Raw genomic sequence first — 25,231 nt, 5'->3', positions numbered from 1 at the left:
TGAAAATACACGTGGGAGCCTTGGGGACTGATGGGGCCGTTTTTGTTACTTGCCTGATCATTGTGGAAAAACACTGGCCCTGAAGGAAGTGTGACTTTTTAGCCCAGATCTCAGGAAGTCTCCAGTGCAGCAGGTGGAAGGTCTTCTCCCTTCCGGTCATCTCTAGTGCCAAGACCTCAGGCTACCCCCAGCTGTGCGATGAGAGGGTCTTCTTTGGAGAGAGATGACAGTTCTGGCCAAAATTGTGTCAGAGGTTAGTGTTTCCACCAGATCAGGGGCTGTTCTAAATGTTGAGAGCTGGCAGCCGTGAGCTGGGTCAGCAGAGACCCAGAGCGATACCTGTGGCTGAGCCCCATTGGCTGGTGGAAGCCTTCTGAGAGTGGGACGTGGGGGGCGCTCCTGTTCTCCTCAGCCTGGGTGCCAAGCTCTGCTTTTGACTCAAGGAGATCATTGTCCATCACATTTACATGCCATTAATGTTAGTTTTCTGGACAGCTGGCCATCTCTCTCCCCACTCACACTGTAACTATTACTATAAATAATAATAGTAAGCTCTGGGTAAAAACTGTAACTGTGTGCCAGCCCCAGCTCCACGTACAGTGACTCATGCCGTTCTCTCATCCTTCCTCTCAAGTAGAGATTCTTGCCCTTATTGTGTAAATCAGAAGGCTTAAGCTCAGAGAAGTTAGGCAACTTGCCGGGAGGCCCAGAGCCCATATACAGTGGAGCTGGGATTCTGCCCCATCAGTTCTAGCCCCCAAACCCATGTTCTGTTTTGCTGCCCCGGAGGACACTCTTTCTGCCTCAGCCTCACAGAGTTCACCTCAAAAAGCTAAACTTTTGTTTCCAGGAAAGGTATTGACACTGTCCCTTTGTAGGCAAACCTTCCTCCAGGGGAACATCAGGGTCATTCCCAACCTTGTTGCCCTGTGCACAGACCCTCAAGGACTCCTTGCAAAAGTCTATAGAATCCCCTTGCAGTATGGGGAAGCTGACCATCTCTGGGGAGGCATGGCCATGCAAGACTTTACTTCGTCTTTACCTCAGTTTCCCCATTGGGTCTTGGCGGCCTAGGGGCGGTATTCAGCGCACAGATGTGTTTCATGTAGCAATAAATGAGTCTGAATTATTCTTTGGTGGTTTTAATTAATTGCTTGCATTTTGGAAGTCAGGTTTACAACTCCAAGCAGACACCCAGCTTCTCTGGAGCACAGCATGCCCTCTCCAGTTCCTCAGTTTCTGCCTCTGCCCACTGCTCCCTGACACCGAAGCTGCCGCCAGTCCATCATCCTGTTGCCCTTCTTTTCTGCTCACAACAGCCAGCTTTGACCATTTCTGTTGCCACATGAGCCTCTAAGCTTGCTGAGGGCAGGACCATACCTTATACCTTTTTGTACTTTCAGTACTTAGAAGAGTGTTCTAATTCATTCATTGCCACTAGATCAGAAGTTCTGAGTCTATGCAGAGAAAGCAAAGCCTGCTGTTCCTGTCCTTAAGAACCGCCCTAGCTCTGGGGGAACTGACACACTCATCCTAGTCAGTAAAACTCACAAACCTTGAGGTTCAGGGCATGTCAGTCATGGACTTACAAGGAAAACCCACAGGGGCCAAAGATTATAGTCTGAAAAGAGGGAGTTCTTTCTAAAATACTGTAGGCTCTTCAGCTTTGTTTTCCATAAGAACAATAGTCTTTGGGTCTCCAGAGTTAAAATGACATCTCACACTAAAATATGAAATTAAGAAAAAAGTTAAAACAAATAACTAGTCAGAAATTGCCAAAGGTAGTGAACATCATCCTGAAATATTTATGCTCCACATGAACCCTAGATTGTATTTTTTTGGTCTCTCTTTAATAAATCCCTGCTAGGTCCAGGGTTGGGGAGCCTGGTGGGCTGCCGTCTGTGGGGTCGCACAGAGTCGGACACGACTGAAGCGACTTAGCAGCAGCAGCAGCAGCAGCAGCAGCAGCAGCAGCAGGAGGCACCGACCACTTTAGAAAACAAATAGGCGAAGAACTTCCAAAGGCAGTTGGTAAAACCAGAGAAATGCAAGGTTAGGACTCAAGCACCATTTTTTCCCCTGAGGCAAATTCGGCAAAGCGTTGGTCTGCTGTTTGCAGGAACCTTCAAACAAAGGAAAACAGTTGAAGGAAGCCACCCAGGGGACAGGTTTTCAGGGTTCCAGTGTTGGCAGCCAGTGGCAATTCGCTGAAGTGTCTCACAGTCCAAAATGCCCCTCGGTGACTGAACTCCCTGACTTTCCCACAGCAAAGTGTGAAAGCGCATTGCTGTCGGCCAAGGAAAATATTCCACCTGGCTCTGGCCACAGAGCCATCCACTGGGATCTGAACAGTCGAACACCCAGGGCGGGGTGACCGCCTCAGTAAGCCCGCAGACTGCCCGCGCAGCCGAGAACATGCCTCCCCCCCGAGAGACCAGGGCTGGGGGCGGTTTTCCTGCTGGTGCTTAAGCCACTTCATGTAGATCTATCCTCTCAACAGCCAGCAGGTGGTGGGGTTAGGCGGAGAAGTTAGGACATCGCCCAACCACAGATCTTGCGGAAGTGCACGCCTTCTCTCTGCCCTCACCGGAAGCAGATACTGAGGGTCACACACCAGGCAGGATCACACAGCAGTTAAAGGCATAGGTTTCAAGGTCAGACAGACCCAAGAGACTTAGCACCATTAAGCCTCAGTTTCTTTGTGTGTAAGATGGGAAGATGAGTATTTCTCAGGATTGTAAGAAGGCCCCAGTGACCATAATGCACACAGAGCTTTTCCTGTCCAAGATAGGAGCCACTCGCCATGTGAGGCTATTTAACTTATTTAATTAAAATTTCATTTTTCAGTCTCGCTAGCCACATTTCGGGTACTTACTACTTCTGGGCAGCGAGTGGCTACTATATTAGATGCCATACATAGACTATTTGCATCATCACAGAAAGTTATTTTTAGATTTATTGTTTATTGAAGTAGAGTTGACTTATAGTATTGTGTTCATTTCTGCTGTACAGCAGAGTAACAGTTATGTACATGCATATATTCTTTTTATATTCTTTTCCATTATGGTTTATCCCAGGATATTGAATAGAGCTCCCCGTGCTATTCAGTAGGACTTGTTTGCCTATTCTTTGTGTAATAGTTTGCGTGTGCTGCTGCTGCTGCTGCTAAGTCGCTTCAGTCGTGTCCAACCCTGTGCGACCCCATAGACGGCTACTAACCCCAAACTCCCAGTCCATCCCTCTCTTACCCACTGATCCTTGGCAACAGACAAATCTGTTCTGTCTCTGAGTCTGTTTCTGTTTCGTAGATAAATTCATTTGTGTCGTATTTTAGAGTCCACATATAAGGGATATCATATGGTGTTTGCCTTTTCTCCTTCTGACTTCCTTCACTTAGTGTGATAATCTCTAGTTGTATCCATGTTCCTGCAAGTGACTTATTTACTTCTTTGTTATGGCTGAGTAGTAATCTGTTGCATAAGTGTGCCCCATCTTCATCCATTCATCTATTGAATTACTGCAGAAGGTTCTGTTAGAGCACTGGAGAACATTCAAGCCCAGTTCCCAGCAGAGCATAAGAGCAGCCCTTCGTCAGCACCATCACCATGGTGATCAGTACATTGTTAACCATGACCACAGCTGAAGGATTCAGGTCCTGCTGAAGGAATGGTGAAAGTCGAGTAGACCATGTACCATGAGGAAGCCCCTACCCCCCCAGTACACTCCTCCCCAAGTGCCCCAAGCAGAGAGGTTATCAGTTTCAGTTTAGTCACTCAGTCGTGTCCGACTCTCTGCGACCCCATGAATCGCAGCATGCCAGGCCTCCCTGTCCATCACCAACTCCCAGAGTTCACTCAGACTCACGTCCATCGAGTCAGTGATGCCATCCAGCCATCTCATCCTCTGTCGTCCCTTCTCCTCCTGCCCCCAATCCCTCCCAGCATCACGGTCTTTTCCAATGAGTCAACTCTTTGCATGAGGTGGCCAAAGTACTAGAGTTTCAGCTTTAGCATCATTCCTTCCAAAGAACACCCAGGACTGATCTCCCTCAGAATAGACTGGTTGGATCTCCTTGCAGTCCAAGGGACTCTCAAGAGTCTTCTCCAACACCACAGTTCAAAAGCATCAGTCATGGCAAATCTTGTTCTTGAGGCCAAGAATGTGTCCTTAGTCACTCAGTTGTGTCCAACTGTTTGTGACCCCTTGGGCTGTAGCCCACTAGGCTCCTCTTTCCATGGGGATTCTCTAGGTAAGAACACTGGAGTGGATTGCCATGCCCTCCTCCAGGAGATCTTCCCTACCCAGGGATGGAACCCAGGTCTCCCACATTGCAGGTGGATTCTTTACCGTCTGAGACACCAGGGAAGCCCATGAATACTGGAGTGGGTAGCCTATTCCTTCCCCAGGGGATGTTCCCAACCCAATAGTCAAACCAAAGCCTCCTGCATTGCAGGAGGATTCTTTACCAGCTGAGCTTCTGGGGAAACCCCAAGGCCAAGAATGGGTAAACCCAATACAAGTGTCCTGCGGCTCAATGTCCCCACTCCCACCGCAACCCTGTGGATTTTCTCCATGGTTAAGGCAAGTTGGTATAAATATTTTTCTAAAATCTTAGTCCCTAACTTTGGTCAATTTGGTCCTTGGCCCCCATATGAAAGACTTTATCTTTGGGTCCCTGCCAAAAGCCTTGACTAAAATTCAGAACACTAGCCTCCAGCCAGAGAGTACATCATTGTTTATGAAGACAGTGTCTCTCAAGAGCCTTTAAAATGCTCTCATTCTTTTATTTACATTTTTAACACTCATACAGCCCTTCCTTAATGTCAGGCACTTCACAAGATGTTAACTCATTTAATGCTCATAACTCTATGAGGTAAGTTTTGTTACTCTGTGTTTTACTGACACAGAATCAGTGGCACAGAGAGGTTAAGTAACTTGCTCAAGGTCACACAGGCATTAAGTGGGGAATGGGATTCAAACCCATGACAATTTGGCTCCAAGTCTATACCATGCCTACAATGCAGGAGACCTGGGTTCAGTCCCTGGGTCGGAAAGCTCTCCTGGAGAAGGAAATGGCAACCCACTCCAATATTCTTGCCTGGAAAATCCCATGGACGGAGGAACCTGGTTAGGCTACAGTCCATGGGGTCGCAAAGAGTCGGACACGACTGAGCGACTTCACTCGGTCACTCACTATACCATGCTGTGCCCACTTATGGGATCCTATCCTGAGGAAGTAATCTCAAACACAAGCAAAGAGTGTACACAAAGATAATCCATTAGCATTATTTATGAAATCAAAATTGGATGCAGTCTAAATGGTAAGGGTTCAGTGAAGCAAACTCTGTATAAATTACTTTACAACCATTCCAAACAACTCCTGCATGTTTCTAATGACATAGTAAAATGGTGAGATATCAAATGAAAAATTGATACAAAATAATATTTTTTTAAAATCTTAACTATGTTAAGAAAACTATACAGAAGAAGTACTTACCTGTCAGACTTTGAGGTGGTCAGATGTGCAGTAATGTGGACTTTCTTTTTCTCTCCACTCTCTTATAATTTGTGTACTTTCCAGTTTGCTTAGAACCATTATTTTTCTGATTAGATGATATTTTCCTTAAGAAGAAAAAAAATTGTAAGAGCACAGCTCTACATGCATTATCACCATTTCTTTAAAATTTTAAAAGGCACTGTGAACCAGGTACAAAGGGGACTTAGGGGGAAAAACTGGGCAACTGGACAGGGCTAGAAGGTCTGAAAGCCCTGAGCAGAGGAGAAAGAGAGGCATGTTGGTCATCATTTAATTATTGTCGTTTGCTCCCAAGAAAGCACCAAAGCCACCTCCAGACTGAATCAGCACACAGCAGAGAAGGTTCCAGGGCCCCCCTGCTTGGAGCTCATTGCCCCTCGTCTTCAGCCACCATGGCTTCTCAGCTCAGACAGGATCCTTGCCCCTCCTGTGCTGTGCTTGGCCCTGTCTCTTTTGGGGCACTACTTTCTTTTCGGTTCTTATTTGGGGAAAACAGCTTGTATATGATTCCAGAGGCTCATTTTCAAAATTATGAAGACAAACTCAGCATTCCTTGTGTTTGACGATGCTGCTGCTGCTAAGTCGCTTCAGTCGTGTCCGACTCTGTGTGACCCCTTAGACGGCAGCCCATCAGGCTCCCCCATCCCTGGGATTCTCCAGGCAAGAACACTGGAGTGAGTTGCCATTTCCTTCTCCAGTGTATGAAAGTGAAACATGAAAGTGAAGTCGCTCAGTCGTGTCCAACTGTTTGCGACCCCATGGACTGCAGCCTACCAGGCTCCTCCATCCATGGGATTTTCCAGGCAAGAGTACAGGAGTGGGGTGCCATCAGCAATACCCACTCTCAACGGATGAAATTAAATGATCAAATGGTATAAAAAAATGTTCAGGCTTACACATTTGCCATTCCCCGTGGTGACAGAATAATTCCTGTTTTATTCAGATTCCTTTCTTAAACAGAGGTGCCGCATCTTGGGTTTCTCCTGCACCTGAATGAGAAGACCCATTGTACAGCTCCCACCCTGGGGAAATGCCCAGAGAGAGATAGGAAGAGAGGAGAGAGGGGAAAGGGGCAGACTTTGGAGTGTTGCGCTCGAGTCTATAGCTTAAATGACTGTTTTGCCTCAGTGGTTCTCAGGCCTGGCCACACATTAGAGTCACATGGGTGCCCAGACCAATTGGTCAGGGGCATTTCCAAGGGTGTGGCCATGGCCTTGGCATTTTCCAAAGCTTCCCAGGTGATTCTGATGTGCAGCCAGGTGGGATCTGGTGCCTACCTGAGGTCGAGACAGCAGCTGAGTCAAGCGTGAGTCATTTGTGACCAGGTGAGGTGATGCTTCCCCTCACTGTGTGATTTATGCTACAATAATTGGCATAATTAAGTCTAATATACTAGTAGAAGCTTGGGAAATTTTTAAAAAATGTTTGTCACCAAAACCTTTTCTTGCCCCCCCCCCCCCAGTAAAGAGCAACTGAGAAGCCTACAGATGAGCGGTGGGGGAAAAACAGGACCTCTGTCCATCCCCAAACCAGCAAGTCTAAATTGCCTTAGAAAGTCTAACCCTGGCTGCCCGCTGGAATCATCTGGGAGCTTTAAAAATACTGATGTCAGTCCTTACTCCAGTCCTTACTCTGACTTAGTTGGTCTGGGGTGTGGCCTGGACATCAAGATTTTTTTTTTTTGCAAGCTCCCCAGGCCATTCCAATGTGCAGCTAGAGTTGATTTCACTGGTCAGCCTTCATGGTGGCTTTCAACTTTGGCTTCATCAGAATACCTTCAGCCTTTTCTTTAAGACACCCAGGCCCCATTTTCAGAGAGGCTTTGATCTGGGAGGTCCTGGGAAAAGGTCAAGTGTCTTGACCACAGGCTATTCTGCCTCCCAGTGCAGTTGGGCTGCTTGGTGCTAAGACTCACTACTCTAAGAGCTCACCTAGGCCGTCACCTAGAGTCTCATGTACTGGGTTGGCCAGAAGGTCTTACAGAAAAATCTTTTTTGCCAACCCAATATTTGGCAACAACTCATGTAACTCTCGTGCCTCATCAGGGAAGGTTTCATTCAGAAACACGCTGAGCACCCTATTGCAATGAGACTGGGGTTTGAGTGTTTGCAGCTGTGACCCTAAGGGGACAAAGAGGCATTCTTTTTGGCATGAAGACATTCGTAATGGGCTTGGACCTCCACTGGAGCATTTCTGAGGCAAGGCTGGTTGTGAAGGGCCCAGCACTCACATGTTAGAAAGAACAAGAAAGTCAGCAAAGTGTGACTCAGTCTGGGGGCTGTCTTTCCTGGTGAGTTAAGATGGCATTGCTTGGGGGCATCTTTGCAATTTGCTATACCCACAGCAGAAAGACCTCTTTACAGGGCAATCAGCAGCCCATCTTCCCTTTTGCTATGTGGTTTGTGAGTTTGCCATTGAATCAATATCCCAGAGTATCTTCCAAATCAATTTGCATTACACTAGAAAGGTCTCCTTCACAGTTAAGATCTTTAGTTTTTAAACTCTAGAATCCACTCCCCACCCTCTTTCCCCATCTGTAAAACAAGGTAAATAGCAGCCCAGACCTCACATGCAGTTGTTATTGTTGGGATTAACAGAGATGATTCATGTAGGAGTTTAGCATAGCCTTCAATAAGCTAATGTTGTAATTAGCACTAGGCTCGCACTCTTTTATTTAAATAGGATTTCTTGGAGTTCCCAGCATTGATTTGTTAGTTCATAGAGTTTCCAGAACCAAGCAGTTGAGACAGTTGAGGAGATGTTTGAATCCTCCTCTCCCAGAGCCTGTGGGTTAGAGGAGTTTAAGCTGGGTGAAATTGCCTCTCCTATGGCCTGGACCTTTCATAAATGGCTGTGCAAATCGTCATCACACTCCCCTCCCTAGGAGGAAGCAACACCAACACCCAACTACAGAGAAGTCTCATTGACTTGGCCACAGTTCCTGGTTAGACATCTAACAAAGCCCAGGCTCCCCAACCCTCTTCTGTTCAGTGATTCACCAGAAATTTTGTAGAGCTCGGTCTTGCCTGCAGGAGCCTAGAGGCTAGCCTCCAGTGAAGCTGGCAGGAAGGGCAGTCACAGAGGTGGGCATAGTCCTAAGGGCCTTTAGGGAAAGACAGGCTATAGAGATCCATGGAAGGAGCTTTGGAAAATGGATGGATGGATGAATGAATGAGTGAGTCTTCAAATTATATCTTCTTGGAGAATGTGGTCTTTGAGATGGAGTTTGAGGAAGGAAGTGAGGAATGGTGTCGCAGGCAGAGAAGGTAGCAGGAGCTGAGATGGACAAGGGGAAGGTAATTGTTCATCACGAACAGGTGTGTCCTGAGTGTCTGTGAGCTGCTGGCAGTAGTTTAGTTGGCACTGGGGGGCGGGGGACTGATGGGTTGGCTGAAATCTAAGTGACAGAAGATAAAGTAGAGGGGGTAGATTAGGGTCCTGCAGATATGGCGTGTTGGATGCTAAATGAAAGGAGGAGGAAGCCCACCACCCAGGTGAGAGCCATCAGGGTGCAGAGTGAAAACTCAGAATGGCTGGAGGGGGCACCCTTTGCAACCGTCTCTGTAGACACTCACAGCTTCATTTGTGCATCACCTGCGCCTGCTGTTTATCGCCTCTCAGTCTCAAGTTCAGTCCATGCTTTAGCTTTCTCCTGGTGGGAAGGGACCAGTGCCTTTGTCTTCTCCCCCACCTACAGGGTGAGCTATTTCCTGACTTTGGCCTTCACGTGATCCTGTTATTAAAACCAACCCCCCCAAAAAAAAAACTTGTCCCTGTTTCATAACCCCCCCAGTCATCTCCCTCCCAGCCTGAGCCTGTGAGAGCCTGTGCTCTTATTCACACTTCCGTGGTCCAGATCCTTTTTGAAGCAAAGTCTTCTTGCCAGAGCTCCCTCATCTTCCTCCTCCCCAGAGCCTGCTCTCTCCTTAGGTCTGTGGGGAACCCTGCATTGTTAGACCTAGAACCTCAAATCTCCTTTACTGTTTCAAGATCAAGAGCTTAATCTGCAGTGTTTTTATCCCAATCCCGGATAGTATACTGGGGCTGAGTGAGCCGGAATCCAGACCCTGGGGTCCACAGATCTGGGAATGTGTTTCTCTCTCTTCCTTGGCAGAGTCTGGCTCTTTGCAACCCTATGTAGCCCACTAGGTTCCTCTGTCCAAGGAATTCTCCAGGCAAGAATACTGGAGTGAGTGGCCATTCCCTTCTCCAGGAGATCTTCTCTTTGACCCAGGAATTGAACCAGGATCTCCCACATTGCAGGCAGATTCTTTACCTCCTGAGCCTCCTTGGCATGGTGGTCACAAGCAAATGACTTGACTTTTCTGTGCAAAGACTAAATGAGAAAACATGGGTCAAATGTAAATTAATCTTTAACTGAAAGCAAGTACCTGAATTCAAATTAAAAATGCCTTTAAATGAGGTACATAACGATTGAGCTTTGGAATAAAGAGCACCAGTGGGAAATTTTTCCATTAAGCAGCCTTAGAGACCGAAGCTGTATGCTCCAGTATCCCAGGCTGTGGCCTTAAGCAGCCGTTTTTGCAACATCTCCTGTTTGCCTTAAACCCATACAGTACCTGTTCTTTTAACATTGAAATGATTAAAATTTTGTTAACATTGAGCAAAAGCTATGCTCCAGGAAATACCCTGTATTTATCCTGTGACTCCTGGCATCTGGGGTCTGGAAGCCCAGGTTTAAGGGAATCACAAATGTAAGCCCCCCGGGGCTTTTCAGGTCCTACAATTACGGGACAGTGCTGCTGGTTCTACTCCAGTACATGCCCCTGTGCGCTGGATCGCCTGGTAAATGCTTGCAGGACTAATTAGCCCTGACAAAGAAGATAAAAATCAAGCCATATTCTTTGTCTCCTGCTGGTTTAGCGTGTTTTCTTTCTCTCATCACTGGGAATTCTGAATACACACATTTAGTTTAAAAATAACCTGGTTTTTTATGAACTGCCAAAATGAGCTTCATGTCCTAGACACATTTGCTGCCTTCCTCACTCCCCCAGGATCTGGCATAGTAACCATAATAACAAAGTGCTTCAGCAGCACCTTGCCTCCGCAGATGATAAGCTGATGAGTTACCAGCAAGAGAAGCCTATGCGGGGGAGTCGGAGCGATTTTACCGACACCTTTGCCTCCAGTAGCCAGGGCTGGAAGGGCCCCTTTGGGCTTTTTTGTAGGGCTTGGGTCTCTCCAGTCCAGTCCCCTTGGGGAGGGGGGCGAATGAGACCTCTGCGCGGAGCGTGTGCTGATGTCCCTGTCTTTCCCAGCTGCCACTCTGGGTACGTCGGTGCACGCTGTGAACACGCAGACCTCCTGGCCGTGGTGGCTGCCAGCCAGAAGAAGCAGGCCATCACCGCCTTGGTGGTGGTCTCCATCGTGGCCCTGGCTGTCCTCATCATCACATGTGTGCTGATACAGTAAGTCTTCACTGCCCCTGAGGCCGGGTCCCCCACCTGCCTGCCTTCCCAGGGCCATCTGCAGCGCTCCCAGATAGCAGGGGCACCTCGGCAGTTTACTGCTGTGATGTGTGATTGGTGTTAGCAAAGCGAAGAGGGATTTTGGTGAAAGCTGAGCGGTATGAAGGGCACACAGCCCGGGAGATCTCCAGCAAATGGGCCTTGACTGGAAAGCAGAGCCAAAGGCTCGGAGCCTTCACCATTGTGATGGGGCTGTGCAGGGGTTCCAGAGGGAATTGGAAAAGGCTCCAAGCCTCCTGTGTGCAGTTAACAGCCACGCTTCCTCTCTGCAAATCCTAAAGCCACTGTTGCTGTTACTCCCTCTGCTCTTCCTCCAGACCTCAGTTGCTGCCTGGCATCTTCCAGGAAGCCTTCCTGAGCCCCTTTCCGGGTGTTCTTAGCCTCATTTGCTTGCCTATATCTTCCGATTGGGTTGCTCTGCAAAGGGACGGACCCAAGGGTTGTATTTCCAGTATTGGGCCAGAACACTGGCCCGATGTTTCCTGGAAATATGGGTAGCAGGTGCACTGAGAGAATGCGTTTGCCACGACCAGAGAGTGTTAGTCTGTGGAAAAGGATCTGAAGCCATGGGGCTGCTTGGCTCGTTCTTTCATTCCTTCCGTGGGTCCATGCAGTCTAGATACAGCCCCTGCTTTACTGCTTGCTGGCTGCTCCTGATGGATGACCCTGTCCCGAGCCCACACAGCCCTGCCAGCCTGAAGTGGCTGTTTTGGCCCAGTCCTGACAGTGGTTCTAAGTGACCCAACTGCTGCTTTATGGAGCAAACAGCTGGGCCACTGGGGTAGGGGTGGAGGGTGGGGAGTGACTGGTCCCCACTGTCAACTGGAGCCTATTTGGCCAACCCAGAGAGGAGCGGCCACATAGAGCTGATCTTTTTGGGTGGCCAACAGATCCTTCTGCAAGTGGCCCCAAAGGCCACCTCCTTGCAAAGCCCTCAGCCCTGTGCTGTGATTGTCCCTCTGGACGCTCCAGGGGAAGGATAGGTAGAGCCCGGAGCTGCCCAGCAGGCCCCTCCGGCAGACACTGCACCAGCTGGGCACTCCTGCCAGGCTCCTACCCAGGCCGTGTTCTCTGCACCTTTGCAGCTGCTGTGAGGTCCGAAAACACTGTGAGTGGTGCCGGGCGCTCATCTGCCGGCATGAGAAGCCCAGCGCCCTCCTGAAGGGAAGGACTGCTTGCTGCCACTCTGAAACAGGTAAGGAGGCTGCCTCGAGAGAGGACTTTTCCCTTGGGAGACACTGTTGGGTAGAGAAAAGGACCGCCTGCCTCAAGTCAGGGCAGAAGTTCTTGGAGGGTGAAGCAGAAAGAAGGGAGAAAAAGAAGAGGACACTTATCCTACCAAGTCAGATTCAGTTATTCCAATGTGTCTTTTCTTCAGAAGGTGGCTCTGTTATCCTTACCTGTGACCATGTGGGCTTTAACAAGTAACTTAACATCTCTGAGCCTTGGTTTTCTCATTAAAAAGATGTCATGCAAATTAAATAAGTACTGAGATAAAGAACCTGGTGTATCACAGACTGGAGACACACAACAGACATTCTTTCTCTTTCTCTTGAGAAATCATCTTCCCTTTCCCAGCAGTGAAATGAGAGATGTGGCTTCTAGAAGGTCTTGAAGGACTCTGAACTCTTAGAATCCTGTGATCTTCGTTCAGTTTACCATTGTTCCATGAATATTCTCTCCAACGTCCGTGAAAAAGATTGGACATCTGGCTAGGATGCCAGACTCACATCTCCAGAGCCTTTTCCAAGCATCCCTAGCTCCAGGCTCCTGGAGTCAAATAGCGAATTAATCCAGACAGGCTCTGAAACGTCACACATGAATGAGTTTCTGGAATGCTTGTTTGACCAGAAAGACTCATAAATTTAGCGTTCCTTTTTAGAAAGTGGTTCGTCAAGAGACAATCACCCCAGCCTCATCCACCTGAGGGTGGCTTCTCTACTAAATAGTCGGCTCAAGGTTGTGTGGAGAGGGCGAGGAGAAAGTGCCTGCTTCACTCCTTAGGCCTCCTGGTGGTCTGACCTGGAGGGGACTGAAGGCAAGGGGCCGCCGTTACTTGATCTTCATTTCAAGAGCCGTAGTAATTGTGCATGAGCAGTTCTTTTGATTTAGGAATGTGCTGATTCATTGATCCTTTCAGTAGTCTTGAGGAGGGTGTGGGTAAACTGAGTCTGCCAAAGACCTGTGTGGAAGGTCTGAGTCCCTGGTGGAGCTAGGAAGAGACCCAGGGCCTCTGAAGTCCCTACTCCCGTTTCCTCCACTACCTCAGGGGACCATGCATTGAGCTAATGAAGATAAACATTTTTGTTTGGTCTTTTAACACCAATAGAAAAAAATTGTGTATGGCTTTTTAAGAAAATTGATAGTATTTTTGTACCCTCATTCTGCACCTTGGCAGAGTCATTTAGGGTGGAGTAAATTTCTTGTTAATGTCACTTCTTCTCTACCTGCAGTTTGAGAGAATGTTGGCTTTGAACCCAGAGATGGGTCTGACCTTGCAGAGATGGCCACCAAGGCTAAAGCCCCTCTTCTTAAGATGATGGGTATGCTCCACCTCCAGGGAACCCGGGAGAGACCAGTGCAGGAAGATGTCCAGGCTGGACTGGACTCAGGAGCTGCTGGGGACTGGGTGCACCCTGCTTCCCTGTGACAGGCACAGAGGATACCCTCAGGACCCACCCATTGAGAAATAAAGGGGTCTGTTCTTCAGTGGCCTTAGAGGAAGCCATTCTGCTGCCAGAGCCCTTGACTAGCTCATGAGCTGCCCACTAAGCCGCTGCTGCTGAGGGAACTGGCTGCAGACAGGGCTGAAGCACCTCCAGTTGAATGAAGGCCTTCAACAGTGTGTGTCCCCGTTTCCTTCTTTCCTTTGGTGCTGAAAGCACAGATTCAGGAGCTACTGCCCCTGTGGTCAAACCAGCAGAATGTGGACTTGACTGCCCAAGAGAACCCAGTGACTTGGGCTGGTGCATCCCCAAGTTTCTGTCCCATGCCAGTTTTCCCAGCCTGGCTGGAGTGTGGCCTGCAGAGCTTAACCTGTTTTTCCTTCCTTCCAGTGGTCTGAAGAGCCCAGAGGAGGAGTTCTGCCAGGTGGCCTGCAGCAGCCAGAGGGAAAAAGGACTTCTGGAGTTCGGCGCAGCAAGGGCTGCCAGGCCTGGGCCAGCAGGCCTTTCCTTCTCTGCCTGCCGTCACGTGTGCAGGCTTTTTGTCTTATGTGGGCCTTCCTTCAAAATTCTGTCCAGAACTCTGTCTGCTTGGGGTTATCCGATGTGACCTGGAGAAGAAATCGGTGGACCACAGTTTAAAGACTGGTCAGAAATGAATGGCACGGGGTGGACCTCCTATTTACCTAATGACCTATGTGCTTCGTCATCTGCATCCAGGTGTGTGTAGGTGTGTTCTGTCAGTTACGGATACCAGACCCGTCTCCCCACAGTAGTCTCCATCGTGCCCGACACTGGAGTTCCTATAATTGTTACAGTTTTTGTTTTTTTTTTTTTCTTATCTGCTTATTGGGGAAAATGGTGAAAAAAAGCATCACTGCTTTTTGCTACATGAAGACGCCAGTGGAGGAGGAGCCTTACCAGTCCTCTGTCATGAAACCCTCAACCAGCCCAGTGTCTTCCGTGGACACATGACGTTGAGGACCTTCCTGAGCTGTCACCATCCTCGGAGATAATTTCTTATTTATTAGATGGATGATGATTTTATTTTAATCTCTTAAGTCAGTGTAAAATGCATAAAAGCCTTTCAGACATCTACATCAATGATCCATGTATTGCTGGCCAAAAAACTAGACTGATTAGAAATGTCTGGTCTCTTCGGGACAGCTAAAACTTTGGGGGGCGGGGGGAAGCACCAGGATGGGTGGAGATGGAAACAGAGGCGGAGTTACCGATGGGAGCAAAGATTGGGGTTCAGAGATCGTGCCATTTAATACACAAAACTGGTAAACGCCCTACGATACATTCCTGCTGAAAAGTTAGCAGATCTTACAGTGGAGACCTGGCACCTTATTGAGGAAGAGGAAGAGAGTCTGCGTGTCTGTCTACAAGGAGGAAACACAACAGTGACCACACCGCTCTTACTAAACCTGTTAACCTTCTGGTGGGCCGTCCGAGAATCTGCTTAGACGTAGAGCTTTAGCAGAGAGCAACAGGCATTTGGGGTTGCACCCAAGAAAGGGGACCAGTCACTTATTTTCCATGTTGTTGCTTGGTTGATTTGTTGCTTTATTTTGAAAAGGACAAATTGAACTTTCCTATTTATTTTTAAGCATTCGGAGAAATATTCCAGTGATTTTATTTTTCTTTTCCATTCAGGATGCTAGGTTTTTGGTTTTTGTTTTAAAACAAAAACTCTTAATAAGCTGCTTCCATCACATGGGTCTTGCTTTTCCCTCAGTGAAGGAGAAATTGTTCTCCTGGGTACTCTCCAATCCAATGGGCCTGCTTGTGGGAAACCCTGGTTCACTCCAGCTTCATGGTGGAGCTCATCCCTAGGAATTGTTATTAAAATTTGCAAACAGGGAAACAATGAAATAATTTGTAAACTCCTTATGTGAGGGAACTCTTATTCCCTAATATTTGAAAAATGGGAGATCTCTACCTATTAACCCCTCTAGCTCTTCACTTTGTGAAAGGGACTTTTAAAATATGTCAAGTGAGCTTGAAATTCCTACCAGGTCATTTTGTCCTCCTGGAATTCTTCTGCCCAGTACGTCTGTTTCAATGCATTTTCTCTGTGTTTCTTACAGTTGAGAAAATTATATGACCTGTGTTGCAATTCTGGCACTTGTATTGAAGGACGCTGCGCCCAAAGCACCGAGATTAGAAATGGGATCTGTTTTCCAGCAGTGTGACTGACATAGCTTCTGGGGTCTAGTCATGAGAGAATATATGCTTAAGTTTGCATTCCTTATACAGGTCCTACAGCAGCAGGTCTGTGGGCTGGGGCTTCACCCCCAGAGACCCATGCAGTTGACACTGGTTTGTGGACCCCAGTTTGCCCTCCCTTTTTTCACTGGGCTCTCCTGAAAGTCTGATTCCAGTATAGAGAGACTAATGGAAGTGGAGTGGCATCATTGGTTTTTAACTTGAAATCACATATTTACTTTAGAACAATCTTTCCTCAGTCTTTTAGAGACTGTTTGAGGTCTGGTTGCCTTTAAAGAGCAAGAACTGGTATAGAGAATGTCTTGTGGGGTTTTCTCCACCTGCTGGATGGAAGGATCAGTGTCCAGTCTATAGGCATGTAAGAGCCTTTGCGGAAGGGTGAGGAGGTGAGAACCAAGAACCTTCTTGATCTCCTGTGGGGACTTCATACTTAGTGTCTGTGAATGCTCCAATCACACCTGCTGGTGCCCACCCCCCCCCCTTCCAGTGCTGATACAACCATGCAGTGCACAGGCTCAAATGTGTGCCACCCTGGGAGAGTTGGAGGCAGAGGCTGGGATCAGGGCGGACCTTTGTCCATGTCCAGGTTATGAGAACCTTGCTTCTTTAGTGATTTCTCTCTTAGAAATCAGAATGGCCACTAAGCATTGGATTGCTATGCCATTTGTGGCATTGGTACTTCTCTGGTTAGATATAAAAATGCCCCCTTTTCAGGTAAAAAATCATCTTCTAATCCAACTCTGTAGGTTCCCTGTGTTTCCTTGCTTTTTACAAAGCCAAGTTCATTATGATTAGGGACTGGTTCCCAAGATCTGACCTGGTGAGCAGCTGCACACCGGGGGATGGGGAACACAGCTGTTTCCAATATCTGTCTCAGGAGAAATGCAAAACCCCCATTTAAAAGGGGCAGGGGAAGGGAGAGACTGCTTCCAAATCTTCAGTGGAGCCTGAATTTTCCCACTGCTGTACAGGCTGTGACCTCTTTAAGCATGCTGGCAGGAAATGTCTTCTTCTAGAGGGAAGGATGTACAGCAGCCAATCCTGATCTGGAAGACACATCTGAACACATGAGGTACATAAGCAAGACTTGAGCTTGCTATTGTGTGCCAGCAGAGGAGAGGGGCAGAATGTCCCCGGAGTCTATTTTCCCATGAGAGGAGACAGTAGAATTGACATTACCCCCATCCGCATTGGTGAGGGAGGAGGTGCACCTCCAGAGCTTTTGGGGAGCCTGGTCTATGCAGGTGGAGCACGTGTCTGCATCTTCAGGTTTCCCGGGTCCAGGCTGCTTCAGTGCACACGTACCGCTGGCTGCTCTTCCACCGGGTCCAGGCTGCTTCAGTGCACGTGGACCACTGGCTGCTCTTCCACCGGGTCCAGGCTGCTTCAGTGCACGTGGACCGCTGGCTGCTCTTCCAGGCCATCTTGACAGGAACCGTTCAGAGAGGCTCCAACACTGCTTGGGCGATCCTGATCCCATAGTGGGATCTGGGCTTTGATTTCTCCCAACCTGCTCAGCTGAGGAGGGGAACAGGGGGATGATTCAAAAGTCCAGGACCAAGGAGGACATCACAAAAACAAGAGGAACACATATGTTTGTTCTTAATGTTCCAATAGAAGACCTGTTCTCTAGCCACTGATTTTATCAGGCTTTCTAAAAGGTCTCATGGTAAACACACACACAGTACTGAACACAATGCCTCTTCCTAGTGTAATAATACTGAAGTGTTCAACTTTTCATTATCTTATTAAAACAAACCTGATGCTTTCTTTTTTTTTAAAGAACTTGTTACTCTGACTTCTGTATATGTTGCACTGAAAAGGTTAATATTTAATGTTTTAATTTATTTTGTGTGGTAAGTTAATTTTGATTTCTGTAATGCATTAATGTGATTCACAGTTCTTTTCTTTAGTATCTGAATTATACTTATTTAAAGGGTAGTGAGCAATATAAAATGCAGTTGTGTTTTTCAGTAATGTATATTGTCGTTCTGTACCTTGTTTGGAAGGATGAAGGAATGAACTCTTTTTTCTTTTTTTTTTTTGCTAAATCAAGACTGAAGCTTTTCTTTCATGAGGTTGGGAGATGGCTGAAGTACATTAAGATTTTTCTCTGCAAATGTGAATGGTGTGGAAAAAAAATAGATGCTCTTTTGCAAAATATGGGAATCCTAAAATTAACTTTAGTGGATCCCTGTATGTTTGTAAAAACCAAATTCTCTGAAGTTCTTCTCAATAGATATTTCATTTACTGTATGTCCAACAATACGCTTACTAGTGTGGAAGATGAAACAGACAATCCTTGCCCCAAGGAATCAGAATCTACCTGAGATCAATTGACGTGCAGAAAATAATTCCAGACTCATTCCAGACAAAATACAAATAAAGCCTGAAATTGTAATGTAGAGGAGTGTGTGTGTTAATAGCTGTAATTCTCCACATGTGGACCCCAGACCAGCACCATCGCATCACCTGGGAGCTTCTAAGAAAGGCAAATTTTCAGGACCCACCGCAGACCTATTAAACTCTCAAGATGGCATGCCCTCTCTACCTTCCAGATGATTCTGATACATACTTGAGTTTGAGAACCATGGTGCTATAGGATTCCAGGAAGGGCAAATTCATGTGGGCCTAGAATTTTTAGGAAAGGTTTTTTAGCGGATATTCAGGGGAAGTGAAACTTAACACAATTTACCCCTTGAACACTAAGTTCAAGGTTAACGGCCATCAGGTAGTACAGTCTTGAGGTAAGACTTGCATTTATTTGGATCTTCTCAGCCTAGTTGAAGAAAAAAACAGGCCTGTCCATCTCCTTCCACGCCACTGCTCACACCCACCCCCAACTCCCCTCTGCTCAGTTTCTAACTGTAAGGACTTGTTCTAAAACTGTCAACCCAGTTCTTAGAAGCCTCACTGCACTTAAATTCCCATACAATCCTCTGCCCTTCTAACCCATGTGTGGGCCGCTGGTGTGCAAGGTGAAGCAGGGGAGAGGGAAACCGTTGCTGTGAGAAGCGAGGGCTAGGTCGCAAGGCAAATCCAGCTCTTTCTAGTGAAGGAACTGCCTGTGGAGCCCGTTGTCCAGGCCTCAAAGGTCTTAGCATTGGCCTCACAGGAAGACAGCCACCCAGGCAACTCCTTGTTCTGAATGTCCTGTCTGGTATCTATCCCTCAGCAGAGCCTTTTCCCACCTCTGAGGAGAGGGAGGGACAGACCTCTACCTGAACTCGGTGTCGCCCTCATGACCCTAATCAGTCTTCAGGGACATCTCCAGGCCCGCTTTCCAAACCACTGGATTTTCTAGTTGACCCCTTTCTTCTCCCTAATTTCCAAGCCTTCCTGCCAAGGCTCCCTCTTCCGTTTCTGGTGTCTGGTGCACTGGACTATGTAGGGTGGTGGGGAAGGACCTATCCCAGGAAAAAGCTCCCTTGAATTTAGAATCAACCAGACCTTCCCTCATTTATCCAGGTGATGTGCGGATGCCCACTTGCACCCATGCTCTGGATAGTTGGGGCCTGGTCTTTGTGGATGCCGTTGGCCCACACTTCAGACCCCTGCTTTGCCTGGTTGCTCTGTGCCCTGACTCCTGCCTGGCCAGTTTTGGGTGCTGAAGTGTGGCCTAGCCTTGCCCTCCAGTCTAGCTTGGAGCTCCCTGCCCAGCAGCAGCTTGGAATTCTAACCCCAACTCTCTCCCCATCTCCTGAAATTCCATCTTCCAATTTGCTCTCCCCAGGACTGGCTTCCCGGGTCTTGAGCCTTATGCCTCTGCCTTTTATCCTCAGAAATAGGAACTGACATGCCCATGGTCACACAACCTTGGGTCTAGCAATGCCTGTTCTACTAGGCTAGCATCTCTCTCTCCAGATCAACTGAATCCTAGAATCGGTTGGGGTGGAGCTTGAGTATCTTTTAAAATCTCTTCCCATGATTCTAATCCTATCCCTACTGACTTCTGGAATACACCAAGCCCCAGGAAGCCTTTAGCATAAGAGAAGATTGATGCCCAGAGCTGAGATATCCTCCCAGGGCTTGCCACCCTAGTCCATGCTTAAGAATCCCTTAATACCCAGCAGATGTTAGCCCTGGCGAAACATGGAGGCTGGGCCCCCCTTTCAAGGGACACAATCTAAAGCAAGCACGGGAGAGAACACCTGTGGGAAGAGGGGCCCCTGAGGAGGACTGCAGGGTACTTGAGGTTATGCAAGCCTGGACAATGGCTTTTCAGGAGCCGGATTTCAGATGTGAGAGTAAAATGTGGTGACATTTATCCTGAAAAGAAAAAGGAGATTGGGGAGAAGAAAAAAAAAAATCTCTCCAGGCACATTTACTCAATGGAAGCTTCAGGCCCTGAGGTGCAGCAGCACAAAGTGCCCCAGGACAGGAGGAGCCCCGCTGCCATGAAGTCCTCTAGGGCAAGTCCAAGCCCGCCATTGGAGCCCCTCTCAGGGTCAGGGGAGTGGGGTTGAGAACTGGGCAGGAGAAGAGCTCCACTCCTGGGCTTAACTGCCCTGCATATTCCAGGGAAGGACTCTCCCCAGGTCTCCCCATGTGACATCCCAGAAGGACTGTGCTGTGACAAGCTGGCATCATTTAAACCTTGTCCCATCAGAACAGAGCAAACAGTGGTGCCCCAGCCCTGCAGCGTGGTCTCCCCCTGCCTTGGCACAAGAAGCTCCCCAGGCAGAGCCCAGGGGCTCTGGGTCCCTGTGGTGGAAGGAGGCCTGGAGCTGCGGTTGCAGCCCCACTTCTGGGCTGGGTCACCTGGGGCGGTGTTGAGTCTTTCTGAGCCTCCAGTCCCTGCCTGTTTGGCTCAGGGAGCTGTTGAGAGAAAACTTACAAACACCCACTTGCTCAGCCTGAATCTTGAAATAAAACTAATGCCATTGATAAACTGTCAAGCTCAAGGAAGCCCTCCTCCATTCTCTAGTGACATTGAATTCAAGGTAAAAGCAGGCATGGGGGATGGGGAGTGTAGGAGAAATATTTCCAGAGAGCTGATGGTGAAAGGGGCCACATTCAGAGGGTTGTGGTCCCCAGGACACCACCTTGAGAGGTGGTTAAGGACCCAGAGGAGTGAGGAAGACTATCCTTGGCTGTAGGAAGGTATTCAGTGTGCCCTCAAGCTGCCGGGCCAGGGGCAGAGGTTGACTTCAGCTCAGCAGCGGGTCTTTCCATCCGCTGGACTACTGTGCTCCCCAACACCTAAGTGATCAAGCAGAGACTGGGTGACCAGCAGGGACATAGGGGGTGCCCTGGTGAGCTACAGCGTGAGCCAGAAGACCTCTGGGGGCCATCTTCCTCCAGTATCCTGACCACCACCTCCAGCCCAAGAGTCCCTGTGTTATCCCAGCACTCCAAAACTTCACCTACCACAGCACCCTTCTAGAATAGTCTTTGGGAACCCAGACGTAAGCCTCTGTCTTCCCCTTGTTTTGCTGTGGGTCTTGTAGCCTCCCGGAGCTTCTTGGTGATGGAGGGGCATCTCAGGCCCTGCCCAGTCCCCTTCCCTCCCATCTGCTGACTTCAGGTGGTGGTGGTGGTGGTGGTTTAGTCGCTAAGTTGTGTCTGACTCTTGGAATCCCATGGGGTGTAAGCCCGCCAAGGCACCTCTGTCCATGGGATTCTCCAGGCAAGAATACCAGAGTGAGTTGCTATTTCCTTCTCCAGATTCCCTTCATAGTACAGCAGAAACTAACACAACTTTGTAAAGCAGTTATACTCCAATAAAAAAAATAGAAAAAAATGAGTGGTTTTCAGACACTAAACAGCAATCCAATACAGGAGAATGATGCTGTTATAGATGAGAAGGAGATGAAGGAAATCTACAGTTGCATCTTCAGGCAGAAGTTCAGGGAGGAGAAACCCAAACAGTAGTCACCTTGAGATGTGAGGAGAGAGTTGAGAATTTAGGGAAGTCAAGGTAGGAAGAAAGTGCAAGGCAGAGAATCCGAGATGTGAGGGCTGCAGCAATTTCCCTGTTAGCTTAGTTGATCACCAATTGGCATGTGAAGAAAATTCCCGAGGGCAAGGAAAAGAAACACTGGCAAAGAGCAGGAGGAATAATTCCCAAGCCTCACAGAAGGCTGGGAACAGTTTCCATTCTCCACAACCAGAGTCGAAAAACATTGGGATAACAGGGCCATTGGCTTGAGCACTCAGAAGAGCACTGCCTTGGTCCTCAGCAGGACCATTTTGCCTGTGCTGGTCTCACCTGATAAAGGTGAGCTGCAGATCTGGAAAGAGTGAACATTTTCTCATAACTCCATCCCAGAACAAGGCTTCAACTCGCAACAAGATGAAACTTACAATGTCTGACCTCTAGTTCAATATTACCAGGCATGTGAAGGAGAAAAAATATTACTTATCGTTAGGAGGAAAATGAATCATAGAAAAAGACCTAGCAATGATGTAGATCGGGTAACAGAACAAATCCCAGTTAACTGAAAAAGATTCAGATGATAACCAAGCATGCTCTTTGACTACAATGGAGTTAAATTAAAGCTCAGTAACAAAGACATTTAGAAAACCGCAAGGTATTGGGCTTCCCAAGTGGCGCTAGTGGTAAAGAGACACAGGTTCGACCCACAGCACCCTTCTAGAATAGTCTTTGGAAACCCAGACCTAGGCCTCTGTCTTCCCCTTCTCTAGCGTCCTGGAGCTTCTTGGTGATGGAGGGGCATCTCAGGCCCTGTCCAGCCCCCTTCCCTTCCACCTGCTGGCTTCAGAGTCTGTGGCTTAACCATATTCAGGAGGGCCCCTGTGCAGGGATCACAGGAGAAGGCCTTTCCTGGCTCTTCTCCATCCCCACATGCCTAGATATACTGGTGCCTTCCCAGAGCCTCTCTCTACCCCTCTCTCCCTGTGCCTGGCTGTGGACAGCCTCTGTAGGGTTCTCTTGCCCTCTGGCTTCCGGTTCAGCTTGTGGGAGGCTCTGAAGGAGAGATCAAGCTTGTTTGTTTTTACGGTGCAGTTCTTATCTGTTTTTATTAAATTTGCCTATAGTTGATTTACAACATTATACTAGTTTCAGATGTACAGCATAGTGATTTAATATTTTTATAGATCATATTCCATTTAATCTAGATAGCATATTAAAAAGCAGCGACATTACTTTGCCAACAAAGGTCCGTCTAGTCAAAGCTGTGGTTTTTCCAGTGGTCATGTATGGATGTGAGGGTTGGACTATAAAGAAAGCTGAGCACTGAAGAATTGATGCTGTTGAACTGTGGTGTGAAGATTCTTGAGAGTTCCTTGGACTGCAAGGAGATCAAACCAGTCCATCCTAAAGGAAATCAGTCCTGAACATTCATTGGAAGGACTGATGCTGAAGCTGAAACTCTAATACTTGGGCCACTTGTTGTGAACAACTGATTCTTGAAAAAGACCCTGATGCTGGGAAAGACTGAAGGCGGGAGGAGAAGGGGAAGACAGAGGATGAGATGGTTGGATAGGATCACCGACTCGATGGACATGAGTTTGAGCAAGCTCTGGGAGTTGGGGATGGCCAGGGAAACCTGGCGTGCTCTGTAGCCCATGGGGTTGCAAAGAGTTGGACACGACTGAACAACTGAACTGACTATCAGGGACCTCCTCAGTGGTCCAGTGGTTGAGACTTCACCTTCCAACACAGAGGGGTACGGGTTTAATCCCTGCTCATGGAGCTAAGATCCCACAGGCCTCACAGCAAAAAAAAAAAAAAAAAAAAACTGAACCATAAAACAGAAACAATATTGTAACAAATTCAATAAAGCATTTAAAAGGTCCACATTAAAAAAAAACTTATAAAAAATTCCTACAAAATAATGGCCATATTTCCTTGTGCTGTACAATATATTCTTATTGCTTATCTGAGACTGAGGTATTTTATCCCCACTCCCTTCCAGGATTTTCCTGGTGGCTCAGTTGGTAAAGAATCTGCCTGCAATCCAGGAGACCTGGTTTTAATCCCTGGGTTGGGAAGATCCCCTGGAGAAGGAAATGGCAACCCACTCCAGTATTCTTGCCTGGGAAATCCTATGGACAGAGGAGCCTGTGGACTACAGTCCATGGGGTCACAAAGAGTCGGATATGAGTGTCTAAACCACGACCCTTCCAGTTCCAATGCTGTGTTTCCAATAATCACACCCCAAGCCCTGGGCTTCCAGGGCCCTTCCTCCTCCCAGCTCTCATCACGCTTCATTTACGCAGCTTCCTCCCCTTGCCCCTTCGGCTTGGAGTGGTAATGGCTCCCCACAGTTGCTAGCTTTAATTCTGCAGCCTTGGTCCCCTCAACCTCCACCTTGCTCTGTAACTTCTATGAGTGCTTAACGAGAGGCTAAAAATTCAAATGCCACCAGGAGTGATGCTGATGATCTGAATTAGGGCAACTGCTAGGTGGCAGCATAAATGCCCGTGAGTAGATTGAACCTGGGAGGTGGACATTGGGATAAACTGGGGTGCACAGGCCTCTTCTGAAGGGGGTGATCATGTCACAGTTCCAGCAAGGTGATCTGATTTTCTATTTTTTTTTTTCAAAAGAAGCAGAAACTCTGGACTTTTGCATGAAATATTTCCATTTCTAAATATGGCTCAAATTCATAAACTACCCTGGGGCCCCAACGAAATCTGTCTGCTGGTCACCATCGGTTCGCAGCCTTCACTCTGAAGCTGTTCGCTTGCCTGCCAGGCCCCTTCACACCTCTCTTCATTCGCGGTTCTCTTTGCTAGGAATGACTTTTTCTGCTTCTTGGCCTGAGCAAACTTGTGGTCCTTCAAGAACAACCTCACACCTCAGTTTCTCTCTGGAGCCTTCTTGAAGCCCCCACGCAGTGCCTTCCCTATGCACCCAGAATACTTTGTCCATGTTAATATTCATGTTAAGACAGTCATCTCACTTTGCTGCCACTGTTTGTTAGCAAATTCTCCACAAGTTGTCCTGTGCCCAGGATCATCTTGTGTCCCAGGTCAGGAGCTTCTCAAGGTCAACAATCTCTTTCCTATACATCTTTGTAGTCTGAGCATTTAGCCTGATGGCTGAAGCAAGGTGATGCAATAACTTTTTGCTAAGAAGGATCCTCAGCTCTACAGGGCTTTAGTTGGACCAATGTCTGTCTCTGGAGGCAGGAGACCAGTGTCGTGTGGGCTCACTGGGTCCTGTGGGGTTAGGTTATCCAGACCTGGTGTTGGATGCTATGCTACCATTAGACATCTCACAGGTCAGATAGGTCTTTGGGATTCTCTCTGGTTTCCTTTCTATCATAAGAGCTTTGATTCTAGGCAAAAAATACATTTTCTGACCAGTATATTACCATGAACTTTGTCACAATCCAGGT

The 25,231-nt window shown here is 47.8% G+C and overlaps 1 protein-coding gene across 1 annotated transcript in view; it reads left to right on the top strand.

Annotated features, from left to right (window-relative positions):
* Positions 1 to 17,402, top strand: part of TGFA (transforming growth factor alpha) — an 85,376-nt gene extending 67,974 nt beyond the window's left edge. Inside the window, exons 4-6 of the mRNA XM_068967200.1 lie at positions 10,816 to 10,965; positions 12,111 to 12,220; positions 17,215 to 17,402. Of these exons, the coding sequence (XP_068823301.1) occupies positions 10,816 to 10,965; positions 12,111 to 12,220; positions 17,215 to 17,402 (448 nt within the window). The remainder of the gene's footprint in view (positions 1 to 10,815; positions 10,966 to 12,110; positions 12,221 to 17,214) is intronic.
* The last annotated feature ends 7,829 nt before the right edge of the window (positions 17,403 to 25,231 follow it).

Source organism: Capricornis sumatraensis, chromosome 1, assembly GCF_032405125.1.
Source record: "Capricornis sumatraensis isolate serow.1 chromosome 1, serow.2, whole genome shotgun sequence".
NCBI classification, from domain to species: Eukaryota; Metazoa; Chordata; class Mammalia; order Artiodactyla; family Bovidae; genus Capricornis; species Capricornis sumatraensis.
This window is presented reverse-complemented; position numbering and strand designations above follow the sequence as displayed.